The 17,971-nt window shown below is 37.6% G+C and overlaps 1 protein-coding gene across 1 annotated transcript; it reads right to left on the bottom strand.

Annotated features, from left to right (window-relative positions):
- Nucleotides 1-926: 926 nt before the first annotated feature.
- spaca6 (sperm acrosome associated 6) lies at nucleotides 927-17,333 on the bottom strand. Its single transcript, XM_067511683.1, has 9 exons — nucleotides 13,635-17,333; nucleotides 13,413-13,499; nucleotides 13,176-13,247; nucleotides 12,913-12,936; nucleotides 12,762-12,839; nucleotides 12,132-12,235; nucleotides 11,302-11,458; nucleotides 9,949-10,129; nucleotides 927-9,827 (listed from the first exon to the last, which is right to left on the bottom strand). Exons 1-9 carry the CDS (start codon nucleotides 13,846-13,848, stop codon nucleotides 9,722-9,724), a joined length of 1,023 nt encoding a protein of 340 aa, XP_067367784.1. The 5' UTR covers nucleotides 13,849-17,333; the 3' UTR covers nucleotides 927-9,721.
- Between the last annotated feature and the right edge of the window lie 638 nt (nucleotides 17,334-17,971).

Genomic DNA, 17,971 nt, shown 5'->3' with positions numbered 1-17,971 from the left:
CCTGTTGCTCCACTATGACCGATTCCTGTTCTTGGAGAACTATTTGAACATGTAATGTAGACTGTGTTAGTGCATTTTCAAAACACAAAATTTACGAAACTCTCTAGTCGAGTCCAAACAGGATGCTAGCTTGGTTGGGAGTGGCAGACATGGACCACCGAGGGGTGCTGACATCCATGGTATAAGGAGGAAAACGCAATTAGGTGGCGACAATCAGTTTGAATGGCCCAATCCGTGACAACCTCTTGTAGTTATTGGATGCATGAGGTTTGGAAGCGTGGTAGGCTTGAGAGGCTGGATGGGTCCAAATCAGTTTTATTTTTTGATTTTGCAATATGTTTGGAGAGTGGCTGTGTCTGCTATGAGTTATGGGATACCTGAAATATTCATTAACTATGGATTAAAATCTTTTTAAATATACATTTTTCTCAACTTTGGTCAAAGCTGAAAATTTGCTTTCTATTCTATCCTGGACATTAACGTGGAACTGGCTGAAAGTATGTGGGCCCAGTTAAAGGCACTGATCATCATCTTTTCTCCATGCTGGACCACTATCACACATGCAAAGTTATAGACCCCCAGCGATCTCAAGTCACAGACCTAATTCTCAACATCCTACTTTTTCTTTACCACCTTACAAAGACTTGGATCCCCTGATGCGGACCCTCCTCACAAAGTCATTGTCTTGGTGAAAAACAGTGGGCGACCTTACTGGAAATGTCAGGCCTAGGGAATCTCACAGTCTGTAAACCCTGCAAGGCCGACCTCCGGAGTCTGTTAAGCAACAGCCCCCCCCCCCACCAAAGGGGCCTGTTCATGCCAGAGCTCACACCCCATTCCTTCGAGAGCCTCTTCTTGCGTCACATAATCCCGCCCATGGCTCAACTAATGCTCACATTCAAGATGAAGCCAAGAAGTCAGCCGATGCCCTGTCTGTTCATGTTCCCTGGCTGGTAGATGAGGATGACGCAGTCCACTTTCCTGTTCATGTTTGCTACAATTACAGTTATCATATTTCTTAATAATCTGTACAGGCAGGGTCAGGCAGAAATGTAAGGACTGAAATGGGCTCAGTGCCATAGTTACCCTTTTTATTCTTGACATGATCATTTAACTTTTCACAATTAGAAGATTTTTCACAGTTAGAGCTTGAACCTCTGAATCTCTTTGATTTTGCTGGATCTTTTTACAACATTTAGCATTTTTTTAAACAGCTGCAAACATTCCAGTGTTCTTTTCTTCAAAGTAGATCTTATTGAGTCTTTTTGCCATTTGTGGTTGGCAGCAAACATACATGTCATTAACAGAATTATCAACCTACTACAGTGGGTTTGGCTTGGTAAGTGTGCTGTAAAGAAGACCTCAAAAGGACCTGAAAAAAGTTTTATAAATTTTTGTTGAAACAAACACTGTTAAACTGTAATTCATTTCAACACATAACAATGTATTCTGTGCTCTTTTGCAATGTGATTCAGTGAGTGACTGGCCGCTCCAGCCAATGATGCGATTCACATACGTATTTACTCAGCTATTCAACGTCATTGACAGGCTGTGACAGCGTCCTTATGCGCCGGCACCGGTGTTTTAGCTGGAAAAGCGGTGCGGCCAATGTGGAGTGAAGACATGCTAATGATGCAAAGTGCTGCTTATGTTGACCCTTAATAATAATGGCAAAACGAACGGGAAGTTATTTACAATTTTCATTGATAGATATTGATCATTAAATACTGTGACAAGTTTATGAGTAGTAGAAATGCAAATAATCATTATGTACTGTACAAAGAGTTACAGGACTCTCTCCCAGACCACAGTAGGACAGTCTCACGCACTGCCTCATACTCATAATACAAGTCAGAGCTTTATAATAAAAATGTGAATTGTGTTTTCAAATTTGGAGTTTATAGTTGGCTTGGTTTGGTTTGCAGTTCATGTTTTGCCATAGTTGAAATTAAATATTTATACTTCCAAAAGCGTTAATATAATACACAGGCCATGAACAAGATTTTTGTAATTTTGTATTTGTAAGTGGGCTGAAGCACTTAATTAAAAGTATTCTAACAGACCTGTAAATGCTGTAATTTAATTATTTTAATCAACCATGTAACTTGGATGGATGCGATGCTGGCATGAGCACAGTGCACACGTCTGACGTTTCTCACAGTGGTCTAAGGGACCACTTAAATGAGCTGGGTGGGATGACAGGTTTTTAATCAGCTTCAACTAACAATTTTTCTATATTGCTCTCCCTTGCAGAGCATTTATTGCATTCCTGTTCATGAAACTGTCAATTGAGGATCTATGTAGAACTGATTCTTTTAAGTGTAAAAAATAGATTATAGCAACAAATGTGTCAAAAATATTATGATTATAACAATGTATTATGTTTCATCCAGCTGTAGTTTAGAAGCAGTGAAAGATTTTACAATAGTGCACAATGAATACATACATGACCACAAGCCACTACCGTCCACTTTAAATACTAAACAGCAGACACAATCGGTCTGACTATCTGCCAGGTAGTAATTACACATGCCTGACTATCAGGAAGATATTCAGTGACTCAAAACTTTTTATGGTGGGATCAACTGAATGTGGGCAAGTAAGAAAGTTTTCTCACATGAGTAAAAGTTTCTGGATTTCCTCAAGAGCGGCGGCAACATTGCTCATCACATTTCACGGTAATAACTGGTGTTCGGTCTCTAAAAGCAACATCTGGGACATACATTTTCCTCCCAAATTGTAAACCAGCCATTGCGATCTTATAGCTCTAAGGTGATTTACTTGAAAAAGTTGTTATTTTTTTATGAGTTAGACAGAGGAGAGCAAGGGGAAAAAGAGATTTTAGGAGCAAACTAAAAATCTGATGAAGCCAACATCGCTTCCCCTCAAATCTGTTTTCAATTAGTTAGTCCTCCCCCACTCCTCCCAACGCCTTCCTCCTGCTTCCTCCCTGATATCAGTTAGGAGTTTCAGCTGGCACACGTGGTTTTTGCTCTCTTTCAGTATGAGTAGCTCATTTTGTCTGGGAAGAAGCGGTAATTCCCCAGTGTTTACTGTGTGATGTTTACCACCAAACTGCAGTGGAGCTCACCACAGGAGTCACAATAATGATTTATTCGATTATAATGCCTGAGCTGACATTAAAATAAATACAGCATGATATCAAAAGATACCATATTACCAAGAGGCTACCAGTAGTACAACCCTTTCTAATATTTATGATATGAATATTTATGAATAAAATCAAGTCAAATAATTACATGTTTTAGCTCTATATGACAACACACTACAAACAACCAACAATGTTGCATGCAGGGTTTGTGGTTTTCATTAGTGGTGACGTATTTTACACTTTGGATTTATGGCCAACAATTTTTTTTTTACTTCTTTATGTGAGAACAAACAAGCAAGCAAAAACAAAAAACAAACAAAAAAATTAAACAAACAAAAAAAGAAATCTGAATGGGAGGAAGTAAGAGAATATACTAATGTAAAGAATAGCGGTGGAAAATCACATAGTTATTTTTGGCACACGATATTATGACGCCAAGTTAAGGGTGTTCCTTCAGTCTGGTGCGATGACTGTCATTTAATGAGCTCATACTGGTGGAGCTATACCGACATTTACAGGAATGTGCGCAAATACACATAGTTTGAAGCTGCATATCAGCAGTCCCCAATCAGAGTTTTCAATCCAATCCAGTTTTTCCTCATACAGTTACTGTACGGAGCACTCAGTGCCAAAAATGTCACATGTCGGCGCTGCGACTTGTCAGAATCACGTTTTTGTGCTGGAATGTCACAAAAATGACCATCAATCCCAAAATGTGTGAATTAATTGACTTGTGTGAATTAAATAACTTGTGGCACAATTAAACAGGTAATGTTGTGTCTTTATACCCAGTCAGTGTAATTTTGTACATTTTAGGAAGGAGCAGTTATTTGCCTTATCAAAATAAGACAATTTCTGCATGAAATACAGTAATATATAAACTGTAGACAGGACAACACAAAAGAATGATTAGGTTTTGTATTAAAAGGTGGAACCAAGTGCAATAAGATGAGAGGAAATGTGACAAGATAACTACTTTATAAATAAATACAGGGGGGGAAAAGAGACAAGGAAAGACTGGATCAGAATCTCACTCTAATGAAGAGGACAAAAACTGACGAGAAATAAAAGGGTAGGAAACAAGTCAAAGAATTTAACATAAACTAAGGGAATAAACAAGGGCAGAGCTGGCAAGCCGTAGAACCAAAATTTAAAACAAACATGAACCAAAGTGGTGAAACAAAGACTATGGATAGGAGTGCTAATTCATAATTTTGAAAATAACCACAGCCCTGGGCTATGAAAACTAAAGAATTAGAACACTTAAACTAAATCAGGGACCAGGAAACAAACATGAATTAGGACTTGGGAAAACGAAGGATCTGAACACTGTGACATAACAAAGATATTTAAGAAGGACAAGGTTAATGAACCAAAGAGCCAGTGGGCTTACAGCAGCTGAAACGGTATGTCAGAATACTATGACAACTGAGGTTTCTAGACAATAATGAAAATAAACTAGGGGAATAGACAGTCAGACAGAATCAGGACCTGGGCAGAAGAGCAAAAAAACACAACAAGAATCTGACCATAAAATGAGGGGAGAGCTGAGACTAATTAGGCAGGACAACAGGTGAAAACAGTAATGGTTTGTGATGAGTAGTGAAGCTGGAGGAGTGAACTAATAACAAGAAGTGGGAGAAAAGGACTACAAAATAAAAGTCCAGAACAGGAAGTTGAGCTTATAGACCGGATCATGATAGTCACACATAATTGCCGAAGGTCATCTGTAGTAGAAAAACTGTACAACACTGTAAAAGATAATAGCTTATTTACAGCAGTCAGTATTGCAACAAACTAAGTAATTAAGGCTTAAACAGTTCAAAGTTACTGGTTAACCAACACAATTACACCTTAAATCCACACCTAATTCAGAAAGAAAGAAAACATTTATGGCTCTGTCAACTGTGAGATTTGCTGAAAGACCTTTTTTTGATGTAGAACCCTAATGTTTTGTTTCCCTTCACGGACACTCCTCTCATTTGCCTGTCACCTATTTAAATAGAGGGAGTGGGTTGGGGTCCAAATGAGAGAAAATTTGTCTAGAAACATTACATCAAGTCTAGCGTGCTCCACAAATAAGTGGCAATGCCTCCCTAGTTGCTTTGGCAACAGTCTGTGGAAAAAATACATGTAATCTGCCCATTAAATGACAAGCTGAGTGTTGAGTCATGTCTGACTATATTTAGATATTCCACAAGTGCTTTATAAAGCTGGTAGATCCGTTCCTCTCTTCACATTGTGTTTTCTACACCAGTAGACATTGTTTTAGAGAGAAACACCGACATCTCAAATTCTCAGCAGGACTAAATACGATTTATACCTTTTTATCGTTCTCATCGTGTCAAAATGTAAATCCCCTTTAATGAGTTATAGAAAGAATTGGAATGCAAACTTTTTTTTTAAATGACCTATTAGATTTCTGAGCAGGTCATTTTCTGGTTAGTTAGAAAATAATGACAAATGTATTCTTAAACAAATAAAATTTCGTTTCATTTCACGTCATTTCATTTCATTCTTTATGTGTTCAGAAACGGAAAGTTGAATATTTACAATCTAAAGACTTTAAACATTTCCCATGATAGAAATGTTTCTATAGTGTGATGTTTCAGAATGTTTCAAAGCCCTTATTGTAATGTACCATAGATATACCACAGGCTGCATTCTCACAGATAATGTACCAAGGGGTTAACACAAATTTTCCATAAATGAGCCACACTGCTGGCGTTGTGCCTGAGAATGTCTAGTGTTTGACCATAAATATACAGCTGGCTTCCTGATATAACATAAACCATTTATAAGATAAGATAATAAAAAATGTAAATAATGTAAACAATGTCTGACTCTATCCTTCTCCCTGAGTTTTTTCCTGTAAACCTACTTCTGATGCTGGTTGCCACAAAGTAATTTTCTGTACTCAGAGGCATTGCTCTCGAATGCTTTGAGCAGCTTTTTTTCTTTTTTAAATTTGATCTTATTTTCCCATTTTCACCCTTTTGTTTGCATTTTCTCTCCATGCTGAGACATGCCAAACATTGTTACTTTTTCCTGCCTACAAATCCAGTTAAAAAGAATGCAACACAAAAAACATTATAACTATGATAATCACACCGTGTGTTAATTCTCCTGAAAAAAAAAAACACTACATAATATTGAAAATGTGTTTTCAAGAATATAAGTTGCATCTGTTTGCAGTACAATGAGTGGCCTACAACCACAATTTGGTACCTGTGCATACTCAAGTAATAAACATCAGTGATGAATAATAACATTTGGTTTTGTAACAAGATTGATTAAACTAAGAGAAGGTTGTGCTTTTTTTCTCTGCCATCTAGTCGGTTTAACACTTATTCACACTTATGCTTTACCAGTCAGACTGTCATTTGACGGATTACTTTGGTCATTGTTAAAAAGAGGCTGGCAAATAAATTGAATTATATTCATCATTAGTAAATGCCAGTGGATAAGGCATTCTGTAGTGTCTGTAGTGTTTATTAATGAGAAATGTGGGGATCTGCATGTTTGGCATACTTGTACGTCTGTTTTAAAACTTTACTCTTATGGCATCCACCCCCATTGTCATCTATCCCTCAGCAGCTTCTTGTCAGGTGGGAATGTTTAATCTCCCACCCTTATCTCTTTCTTTGTGTGCAAACCGGTGCAATTTTAGCTTCAGATCACATGTCATGTGATAATTCCTTGGCATTGAACATAGAAGGGCAGTGAAAATGAGCCATTGTTCTCATTCACAGTGTCTATGCTGGGTGGGTATTTTCAAAAAATATCTCTTTGCCAACAAAGGGACAAAGACAATCTGAAGACTCTTCTACATTTTTATAAAGACTTTGTCTTTGTTGGCAATCAATCTCTTACTTGATATGTGATGAGAAAACAGAAATCAAAAATATATCCAAAACAAAAGTCTACATACCTAATCTTTAAATAGCGCTCCTTGAATCCTGAAAGATAAAAAAAATATTGCTGCATATATTTCTGCATTAGCTAATTGCAGGGTTTGCACTGAGGGTGTGCTATAGATGAAGGACTGGCGTAACATTTCAGTAGTATTATTCAGTGAATTTAATGCTGTGGCAGATGACTGTATGTTTCCAGTTGTTTATAAGAAAGAACCTGTGGTCTCAAGCTAATTTTATGCAGCATGTCGAATATAAGATCACTGTGTAAAATGAGATCAATGAGAGAAAGAGAGCGAGAGGTTTGTGTGCATATGGACATGCCTGTGTAAGTCACTCTGCCCTGAAGCCGTCAGCAGCCTGTCACATATTTCAAAATCTAATTTTGCAATAAAAGTACTTCCATGGTCTCTCATATGATTCAGATTTGTTTTGGTGGTTGTTATCGTTCGTTTTAGCAACCAAATATTCTGTGAACTACAGCTTCTGTGACACAACAAAAATGTGACAACAAAGATCATTGCAAATTCAATCTAAATATAGTTTTATATGTTTATTTTTGTTCTCTGTTCATAGAATTTTCAGTTTAATCATAATAGAGTTTAATCTAAATAGAATAGCAAGTTTTTAAATTATTGTCTATTTAACTAAACATAAGTATTACCTTTTTGTGAATGTAAGAACTGCTTGTTTTTCCAAATGATTAGTATTTATTGTGTTTTATTGCTATATGTTTCCCTAATTTAGATTAGATTAATTTATTATTTTGTTAGTTTTTTTGCCAGCAGGATCTGTCAGTTTTTTCTGGGCTAAATAAATCACGTCAAATGCAAATAAAATAATTGACAATACATTCTTTTGCCTGTGTACATTACCCTCCCCATTGTGCATTAGTGCACTTTTGATTTTGACTTTACTTCAAATCTTAAAAACTGGAAAGTACATTCAATATTTAATGATATTTGTGCAAAACCCACCATGCTACGTTCCCACACTGTCATCTCTTTCCTTGTGATCACCTGAAGCTCCACAATTTGAGCCCCCCCCCACATCTCCTCTTTTGGAGGAGAAACAAAGTAATTAATTGTTACTCTTTTGGGTCACTTCAGCAAACATCACAGGTGTCTGATTTCGGACATTTTCTACTTTGGAGATGTTTCAGATTACTTACTTGAGTACAATAGAAAATGTAGAATCTGTTACAAAAATTTAACAATTTCCACAGCGTGTGACAGAAGTGACAGCAAATTCTAATGAATACAACAATAATTAGGTTGGTAGACATACCATTTGAGTACTGTGACACATTTATTTCAAAATCTAGTTTCGCAATAAAGTACTTCCATAGTCTCATATGATTCAGATTTGTTTTGGTGGTTGTTATCGTTCATTTTAGCAACCAAATATTCTGTGGACTACAGCTTCTGTGACACTGCATAAATGTGACAACAAAGTTCAATGCAAATTCAATCTAAATATAGTTTTTTGTCAAATATCTTTGTTCTCTGTTCATTAAATTTTCAGTTTAATCATTTAACCTTGCTAAATAGAATAGCAAGTTTTTAAATCATTGTCTATTTACCTAAACATAAGTATTAACCTTTTGTGAATTAGATTCATTTAATATTAATTAATTTTATATTTTGTGATCATCTGAAGCTCGTTTGAGCCACCGCCACACAGGCATGAAAAAAAATCACGTTTCTAATTTTCATATTGCCTTATTTGAGTTTGATCCTCTCTTTATTTAATAATATGAAATGTAAGTTTCAGTTATATCACTTCAACTGTCTGGGTGTCATCCATCGCTCTTTGTCACCAGGCTTTTCCATAAACTCCTACTCAACCTTTACCTTATCTTCCTGTTTCAACACAACCCTGCTTCCTGACTGAAGGATTGATGTCCAAAAATAGTCTTTAGTCAGACTTTAGTCTCTTTTTAACTAGGATTTGACACTTTGGTCATCCTTCCCACTTCTGCCTAATATCTTCCAATACTACTTCTGAAGTCATGGCAACTTTTTCACTTTCTGTCCTGCCAGAAATCGCACTTCAGCATCTCCCGTCTTTACACAACTAGTGATGCAATCCCATATTGTTTTTTACAATTCAGCCATAAGACACCCCTTTAATATGTATACCTACATGCATTTGTTGACTTTAAAATTCAATTTAAAAATTTTAATTACGTTTTACGGAAATGTCACTGAAACACAGCCTAGACATTATTTGTGCACAATAAAAGTTACAGTAAACCTCTGCAACCAGGACTGCCACTCTTTCACAGATTTTATCTTAATAGTATACATAGAGAAAAGTAGGAATATGTTTCATGTTAAGCTGACTTGTTTTACATTTATATTTACAAAGGCAAAGTAAATTTAATAGCAACTGGACATTAAAATTTAATACAGTTAGTGGAACAAATATTTAGTTCAGGGATGTACCCTTACGAATGGCAGCTGTGATCAGTTCCAGGCCTTTGTTCCCATCAGTTCCCAATAAGCACGTACTTACAGTAACTGGGAAACCATAATGATAGTAGTATTTTTTACCAGCACTCAAATACATGGTGTGGACTGGTTGCATCCTGCCCTCTGGTGGTGAAAGTTGTCCGGTGCAAGTTTTCTAGAAGCTATGAATGGTAATAAGTATTCTCTACTGAAAATTTGACTTGAGACTTAATGAAACTCCTTTATTGCACTAAATGTATCTTTTTTAACTCTAAGAAGTCTTCTTCTCCTTCTGCATGTTGTTCAGAATGACTTGTTCGCTCAGGCATTGTTGACAAATACAGAGCCCTAAAACAACCAACAAAAAAGCAGGAAATATAATGCAAAGTAATATATACTAATATATACATATTTATAGGTTCCATTACTGTTGGTGTCTCATATTGCGCAAACAATGGCTTTGTTTTACCCCAGGGAGAGGAACAGCAGCAGTAGCAAAGCAGTTAAACAGGCAGTGAGAAGCAGCGCCAAGGGGAAGAGGGGAGAGTGGGGAGAATCACCAGGCGCAGGGAGTAACTGCCCTCCTGGGAGCAGAGACAGGTCGAATATCTCCTGCAGCTCTGTGTGGCCTGCCTCAACCTGGGGGGTCACTTAGAGTGGAGGAGAGAAGGAATACAAGAGAAAATGTGAACTCAAATAACTGAGAACTGAAAATGGAGGATGAATAAGTGTTAATTGGTAAAAAAGTATCATTTGTCAAATCTTTCCAGGAAAATAAGAATGAAATAAAAAAAATTTCTTATTACAATAAAGCACAGTTACATTAACACATAAAACGGGGATGACACATGTCATGCTGTACTGCAAAGCTTTATACCCAAGGATGTTTTAAAAGTTTTAACATTGGAGACTATATTAAATAAGCCAATTTTACGATGTGACTTTGAAAGAGAACCAATTGTAAGAGTTCCACAGTAGAAAAATATGTGAGACAACAGTCAATGCATGATTTAGAAAAGTAAGTAACCAGAAAGTATTCAGAAGAAACTATTATTGATGGCAGATCAACACAAAGTCAATACAAGCAATAGAAGTAATGATTATTATGTTATTCAGAGGACAAAAATAGAAATTTATAGGTGCATTACAGGTTTTTATTATAACGGCTCATTATAACATTTTATTACTTTTATTGCTTATGTATATGTATTAGCTTATATATATACAGATGTGATGCGCAAATAAAGTGATTATGAGCACATACAGAGGGATTTTTATAGCCATAATTATAATTGAGTGAGATAGTGTGTGTATGTGTGTGTGTGCCTGTGTGTGTGTGTGTGTGTGTGTGTGTGTGTGTGATAAAAATAAACACATACAAATATTAATATGCATATATGTGTGAAATATGAATATACATCCACTCACTTACACATATGTGTACAGATTCAAACAGCCAATTAGCCAATCTTGTTTCAGAAAGTCAGTATTTCACTATGAGTTGTGTGTGTGTGTGTGTGTGTGTGTGTGTGGCTTCCAATTTCTTTTAAAGAAGTTAATTATAGAACAAATATTCATTACTTAAGTGTTATATCAGGGAACAGTACCATCTAAAAAGATAAATAAAATGAAATCTAGACTAAATCAAACACACCTCCACATTCCTTCCCACACTGTGATGAAAGAGACCATTATTTTAGGGTATAATCTGTCAATGTTTGTGAAGAAGTTGTTTTGTGTCTCCCAATTCAAATGTCCTCCCACTGTTCAATGTCAATCACATCTTCCCATTTATTCCTCCAGAAGCTTAATATCTTGTTACCTGTGAGATAGTAGTACAGTCTCACTATGGAGCGTTGGTTTGAGTAGATCTCACACTGGTAGGTGCCCTGATGCTGCAAGCTAGTTGAGGGGATAGAATAAACCCAGTCCAGCCCTGCAGTCACCTCTGTAAACTGATCCACTTGTTGGGTTTTCACCTGAACGAACAAATACATACAAATACTGTAGAAATCATTTATTGCAATGATTGCATAAAAAGGGTTGATTTAATCAATAGAAAATGTCTGCAATGATAGAAGAATAGTTTAACATTTTGTGATTATAGCTTTATGTGCTTTCCTGTTGAGAGTCAGATATAAAAACTCATATATGTGAAGCTACAGACAACAGCTAATTAGATCACCTTAGGATTGAGTGGAAATACAGTGTAATTCAATCTCTCTAAAGTTCACTAATCAACATGTTATAAATTATGTTGTACAAAAAAAACAAAAACAAAAAAAAAACAAGATGCTAACATTTATTGTATGGATTGTAACAGAAGTCATGGATTGGTCAGTTTAGAGTTTGGCCCACCATGATTGGCTCTGACACAGTAAAGTCACTATGTATGACCAACTGAGCACTATAAAAACACAATGCATTCCTGCTTTACAAATTTATTACTGTAAGTCATCCATTTCAGGTATTTAGGTATTTAAGCTTCAGCTTACTACTATATATACTACCATACTTTACAGAAACAATTCATAGGGGTGTTGATCTTCTCTGCTCTCAACAAGTAAATACACCTATTTCCCCAAAATGTTGAACTATTATCCTTAAATGTATTACAGAGGCCCTGATTTGCCCACTTTATGCTATACGTACCTCTTCTGCAAATCTCCAGATCACCTCGATATTGTCTGGTAATTGAAATGGCACTTTGCACAACATTTTGCTTCTGTTGTACTCCATTACCTCAATTTCTTCAACTGAAATAAACATAAAGCCACCCACATGCACAGAGGCAGAAGAACAAATACATACACACACACACACACACAAACACACACACACACACACACACACACACAAAGATAATATTCACAGGGGGGCAGCTCTTGCAGTCTGAGCCCTCCTTAATGATAATACTTAAGCCCAGTCTCTGAGGAGTGGAGTAAAAGTGATGATATGCTAAACAGTGGCTCTGCTGTAGAGGGTTGATACGTATAGCTGTGTGTGGGAGTCAACTGTCACCTTGCATAAAGAAGCCAAGGACTTAAAGAGTACCTTGGGGGTTGTGATATAATGCGTGGAAATAAAACCTTGCCTGGTCTCGTTTTCAAATCCTGTCTTTCTGCTAAGAGCATTTCAGGAATTAAGAGTGGATGCTCATGAATGTGAAAATATAGTTATGTAACGATGTGTCAAGTCTAGATTAGTGCACCGTTTTTTTACAGTTTGAAAAATGTGACGTATCAGCATCAGTAATCTAGTAAGTTGGACATGAGCACCCACCTGGGCAGTCCAGGGGGAATTCACAGGAATCATACTGGCAGGTAATACAGTTGTACTCTGCACCTGCACTCTGGAAACCTGATTGCACAAAACTGACGATGAAGCACACATGAAAATGAATAGAAATTCTGAAAAAAATAAATGCACTAACCACATGGAGGGACACACCCAGACACTGTGAAAAGAATGCAAGACAGTTAACTTACATTATCAAATTTAATTTCAGTCAGGTGACTTGCTGGCTGGAGGAGGAGTCAGTTCACTTCAACTGCTTTTTTTACCATTGTATTTTAAAGGCTGCAATAATTTAACTCTCTTATTACAGAGTGAGAATACAGAGGCCGTCTTAATGACCCATTACAGGCCTTACTACAGATGAAAAGATGAAGGAAAAGCGAAGAGACCACGTCTCACCTCTGGGCAGTTTGGAGGCAGCTGCAATGAAATTGTCTGCTGCTGTCTGCAACCTCTCCTCATACACTGTGTCTGTTGGATGAAAGGAGGAGGAGGAGAAAGACAGAAATATTCACCACATCTTGGTGAATCATGTGCTATGGGGCATCATTTAGACATGTCTCATTTCTGACTCCCCTCTGTTTCTGACCCTCTAAAGACTAATTTGCTTGTCTTTCAGAGCAGGTGTTTAGCTACCGTTATTCAGCTGATTGTCGAACTCTTCTGCAATGGGCAAGATTTCAGCATCCAGAATTTCCTTCAGCTGCTTGTCATAGCCGTTACCTGGAACAGGGACACATATCACACCATATCACATACACCTGTACATGCTATCACTAAATGTTTAACAATGGCTTTAACAGCTAATTTACTCAGTTTAGATTTACTTTCTGTGAAAAAAAGCCTCCATTTACACACCCACTCGGCCAGCCTCAATTACGTCCTCGTTGTTGGTGAATATGCGGCCCAGTGTCCTGAAGCAGGTGTCAACATTTCTAACACCATATTCAGTGTAAAAGTAACCCCAACACAGACGAAGGCTGTCATTAACATCAACAAAGCACTCATAGCAGCTTAAAGATGTGCTGAACATCGAGCTAAAACACACGAGCCACAAAGCAGATGTGTTCATTTTCCAAAATGAGCATCAAACTCAACAAAGGGCACAGAGCAAAGTGCTTTTATTCTGAGGTTGCTGTTTCTTGAAAGGTTGCGTAAATTAAGAAATGTATGTAGAAGCGTGTCGATGATGTCATCAATGACGTCACATAACTGCCTTTGATGAGAATTCCTTTGAAGTTTGCTTCGTCATCAGTCAGGGAAACTGTGTTTTGTTTAAAGATATTGGAGCTATAAGGTAGTGCGGGACACAAAGTAGTTGTGGAAAGTTGAGAGCGTAGCTGTGGAGGTACACAGTTTCTGATCGTGTTCTGTGGAATTATTTTGACAAACATTTTCGGATGACTTACTTCAGCTCAATTGTAGAACGTGAAATTCAATAAATGTTAAGTGTTTTTCATACAACGATCTCTGTAGTGGATAACAAGCAAGTCTGCCTTTACATTAGTAAAAACTAATTACGTGGATTAACATTCGGTGAGAAAAAAGAGAATAAAGGGGAAGTTGATCCAGCTAGGGTGGAAAAAGGACAGGACATGGAGAATGCTTTGCAAAGTTGGATATATGCAAGAAAGGCCAAATTAGCCCTGCTGACGTAAAAAAACCAAGATGCTTCGTTTAATGGATGATGATGCTGCCTGGAGTAGGTGGAAACCAATCTGATGACTGAGTTCAACCAACTGTTTAGTGAGTCTTGTGATAGCAGTGGGTGTTATAGCAGATAGTTAAAGAAGTAAGGTTGAATTAGAAAGGGCAGCTTTATCAGCTAAGGCTGGAAGTGGAAGAATGTGGCTTTTGACATTTCTGAGAAAAGTGAGTGAAAGGCTACGTTCAAAGGCTTAGTGGAGTTTGTAAACAAACAAGCCAAGGTTGCACTGTACTCTTTGGGGACATAAGGGACAGAAAGCAGAAATGTCACAGTGAATGTTCTTGCAGCTGAATAAGACCCAGACATAATGCAAAAGTTTACGGAGTACTACTCACCTTGGACACGCCATAAAAGGGCTGTAGCATGGCTCCTCAGATTTAACGATACACTTTTAACTTTGTCCAGAAAGAGAAAGGAGCTATTGGAACGTATTGCCCAAAATGAAAACCACGAACATAGACAATGTCTTCAGCTTCAAATAAGAATGCTGAACTACAGAGCAACTTGTTAAGAAAAATCTAAATGTGGATGAGCTCAAGAAAGCGGAGGTGGAAATAACTCATGACTGCCAGCAAAAGAATTTTCAGGAGGAAATCTCTAGTCTGCTAAAGGGAGAACCAGTGAAATGGAGCAACCACAAACACGTGGAATTCTCCATGTAGGTGGTAGGCTCAGCTGAGCTGCCATGCCTGAGGAATGCAAACATCCTGCCATTCTGGCTAAGGATCAAGTATCACAGCTAGAATGCTGTGATCATTTAAATATTAAACGACTAAGATCAAGTGCAAAAAGATATGGTGCCATGTTTACATGTATGGTTACCCGAGCTGTCCACATAGAGGTAGCAGCATCATTGGACACAGAATTGTTTATTAATGCTCTTCAACACTTCATTGCAAGAAAAGGTCAGGTTTGGGAAACGGAACAAACTGAACAAGAGCTCAAAGGACTCTAGAACAGTGGAACATAAAAAATAAATCCAAAATAGAAAATAGGCTGATCCAGCATGGCATCAAGTGGATATTAAATCCTCCATCTGGCTCTCACTATGGAGGGCTATGGGAGCGTTTAATTCGTTCCACCAGGAAACTACTTGGTGCTAAACTGTAAAATCAATGTTTGGATGAAGAGGTTTTGCAGACATTACTATGTGAAGCTGATCATAAACCGTCATAGACAGTCGGCCGATAATGACATCTTCCAATGATTCAAATGACTTGGAGGCATTAAAGCCAAATCACCTTCTTATTTTAAAAACCCAACCATCTATGCCTCCTGGAATTTACCACAAAGAGGATGCATGGCGTAGATGGAGACAAGTCCAATATATGGCAGACCTCTTTTGGATATGTTAAACTAAAAAACATTCAGTCTAAGCTCCAAAGTCAGCAAAAATGGAAACATGCAATTTGCAATTTTTTCCCATGAGTCAGCACCTCAAGGCTCATGGGTCTAGGCAAAATCATCCATACAATAAAAGACGAACATGGTCTAGTCCACCAGGTTCGTATCAAGACAAAGACCAACGATTTTGATGACCCATAACAAAGGTCTGTTGCCTCCTAAAATTAGAATGAGACAGTGGTAAAGACTGATCTCCTACAGTTGGTCAAGTGCTGGTAACTTCTGACGCTAGAAGAAAAAAAGAGAACACCATAGAAGACTGGTCGTGATGTTTATAGGTTATAGGTTTTTTTGATGTTTGTTTATAAGTAATTTAGTAGTTTTTCCAATATTGATTTAGTCTAATATTGGAGAACAATTAGGGCCTGGGTATGTCTGAGCCAATGGCTGTTTTATGTGTGTTTGTTCTGCTTTGTCTTTTCTTTGGTCGCTGTGTCTTGACAGGTTGGGTAAATTAAGAAGTGTTTGTAAAAGTGTACTGATCATTGACACCAAAAAGCTGCCTTTGAAGTTTGCCTTTTCAGCTGTCAGGAAACCCTTTATTTGTTTAAAGGCATTGGAGCTACAAGGTACAGCTATTAGTACTCCAAGGTAGTGGGGGAGTGCAACAAGGTGGAAAGTTGAGAGTATAGCTGTGGAAGTACACGGTTTCTTACTGTGTTCTGTGGGATTCTTTTGAGAAAAGGAATTACTTTATTATCAGCTCAGTTGTGGAATGTAGAATTCATTAAATGTTCAGTGTTTAAATTTTGGACCACCAGACACGAGTAAGCCTGCCTCTACACTGATCATATAGTAACTGTAAATGTAAACATTCCAAGGCTTTATATTTTAAGAGAAACTCGAAAAATAAAGCCTTAAATATGAATTTTATGTGCGTGTCCTTCATGAGATTAAATGTGATTTTGAGAGTCATGCTGAAGTTTTTTCATCGTGTTTGTGTTTAAAAGAAGAGCATCACAGGCTCACTTCCATTCTATTGTCTGTAGTCCCCATTTCCTGCTGCCTCAATGCACCAGTTTTACTGCAGAGCACAGAGATGGAGTGAGCCAATAAGGGAGGCAGCTGTGGTGGGGGGAGCAGGGCTCATGAAGAGAGAGTTAAATGCTTACATACATAGAAGGATCAAGTGTGGAGCTTGTCGACAAAAAGACTGAGAGAAATATTCAAGACAACAAAAGTGTAAGTGGTGGCGTGAAGATGATCCAGAACGAGGAGGAAAAATAGAAATATAAGGAACAATAGGGGCAACAAAATCCACACAATTGTGAGCATGCTACGGAGAAAGTGCACATTCTTGCTGGTTGAGTTTAACATTTTTGAAAAGTGGTGTTTAAAGAATGTTGGAGAAAGGTTCAGGGGGTAAGAGAGGACACACAAGTAACAGACAGGCAGGAAAAGAGGAAGAGAGAGAGAGGGACTACAAATCAAGTCGGCTGCCTCATCGCATCCTGTATCCCCCACTCGTCTACCATCCTTCTCAGCCCCACGCCCCCAACCCCTCCCTGGTCCCTCACTCCCAGTGCATCTCCATGACAACCAGACAGGGTGCCTAATACATGAACTTAATATATTTCCAGTGGCAGGGTGAGCTGGGTACTAATGCATTCATCTGTCTCCGTGCAGACAAGCCAATCAATACCGGGCAAGCATCTGCTCCAGGACCGCCGAAGTCAGATAGTTTGTCAGATGGTCGGACATGGAAAATCCCAAATATGTGTGTATAAGTGCATTTCATTGTGTCTACTTGTATTCAGCATGTGTGTGGCAGATGGGGCATTTTGATAAAATCTTATCACACACACCCAAGCATTTACAAGCCCATTCATAGCTTTACACTTAATATTTATGCAAAAGATGACATTCTGTTTCATTCAGAGAAAGTGGATTAATCTTCACAAGATGCCAATTGCATACTGTATGATATTTAAGAGCTGACACTTTAACTAAACTAAAGAGAAACTGTGACATTTCCAATTTCACACCTGTAGAGATATTTGGGGTATCAGACAGAAACATGCGTTTTTTTTTTTTTTCATAAATTCTTACATTAGAAATATTTGGTGGAATTGTATTTATTTAG

The sequence above is a fragment of the Channa argus genome, chromosome 7 (genome assembly GCF_033026475.1).
Source record: "Channa argus isolate prfri chromosome 7, Channa argus male v1.0, whole genome shotgun sequence".
Taxonomy (NCBI): Eukaryota; Metazoa; Chordata; class Actinopteri; order Anabantiformes; family Channidae; genus Channa; species Channa argus.
The sequence above is the reverse complement of the archived record's forward strand: the minus strand, read 5'-3'. Positions and strand labels throughout refer to the sequence as shown.

Excerpts from the sequence above, each read along its gene's own strand:
- spaca6 (XM_067511683.1), bottom strand. The coding sequence starts at position 13,848 with ATGAACACATCTGCTTTGTGGCTCGTGTGTTTTAGCTCGATGTTCAGC. Across the intron at positions 13,248-13,412 it reads CGACAATCAGCTGAATAACG|ACACAGTGTATGAGGAGAGG; the intron begins GTAGCTAAACAC and ends TTCATCCAACAG. Across the intron at positions 11,459-12,131 it reads TCTGGAGATTTGCAGAAGAG|GTGAAAACCCAACAAGTGGA; the intron begins GTACGTATAGCA and ends TTGTTCGTTCAG.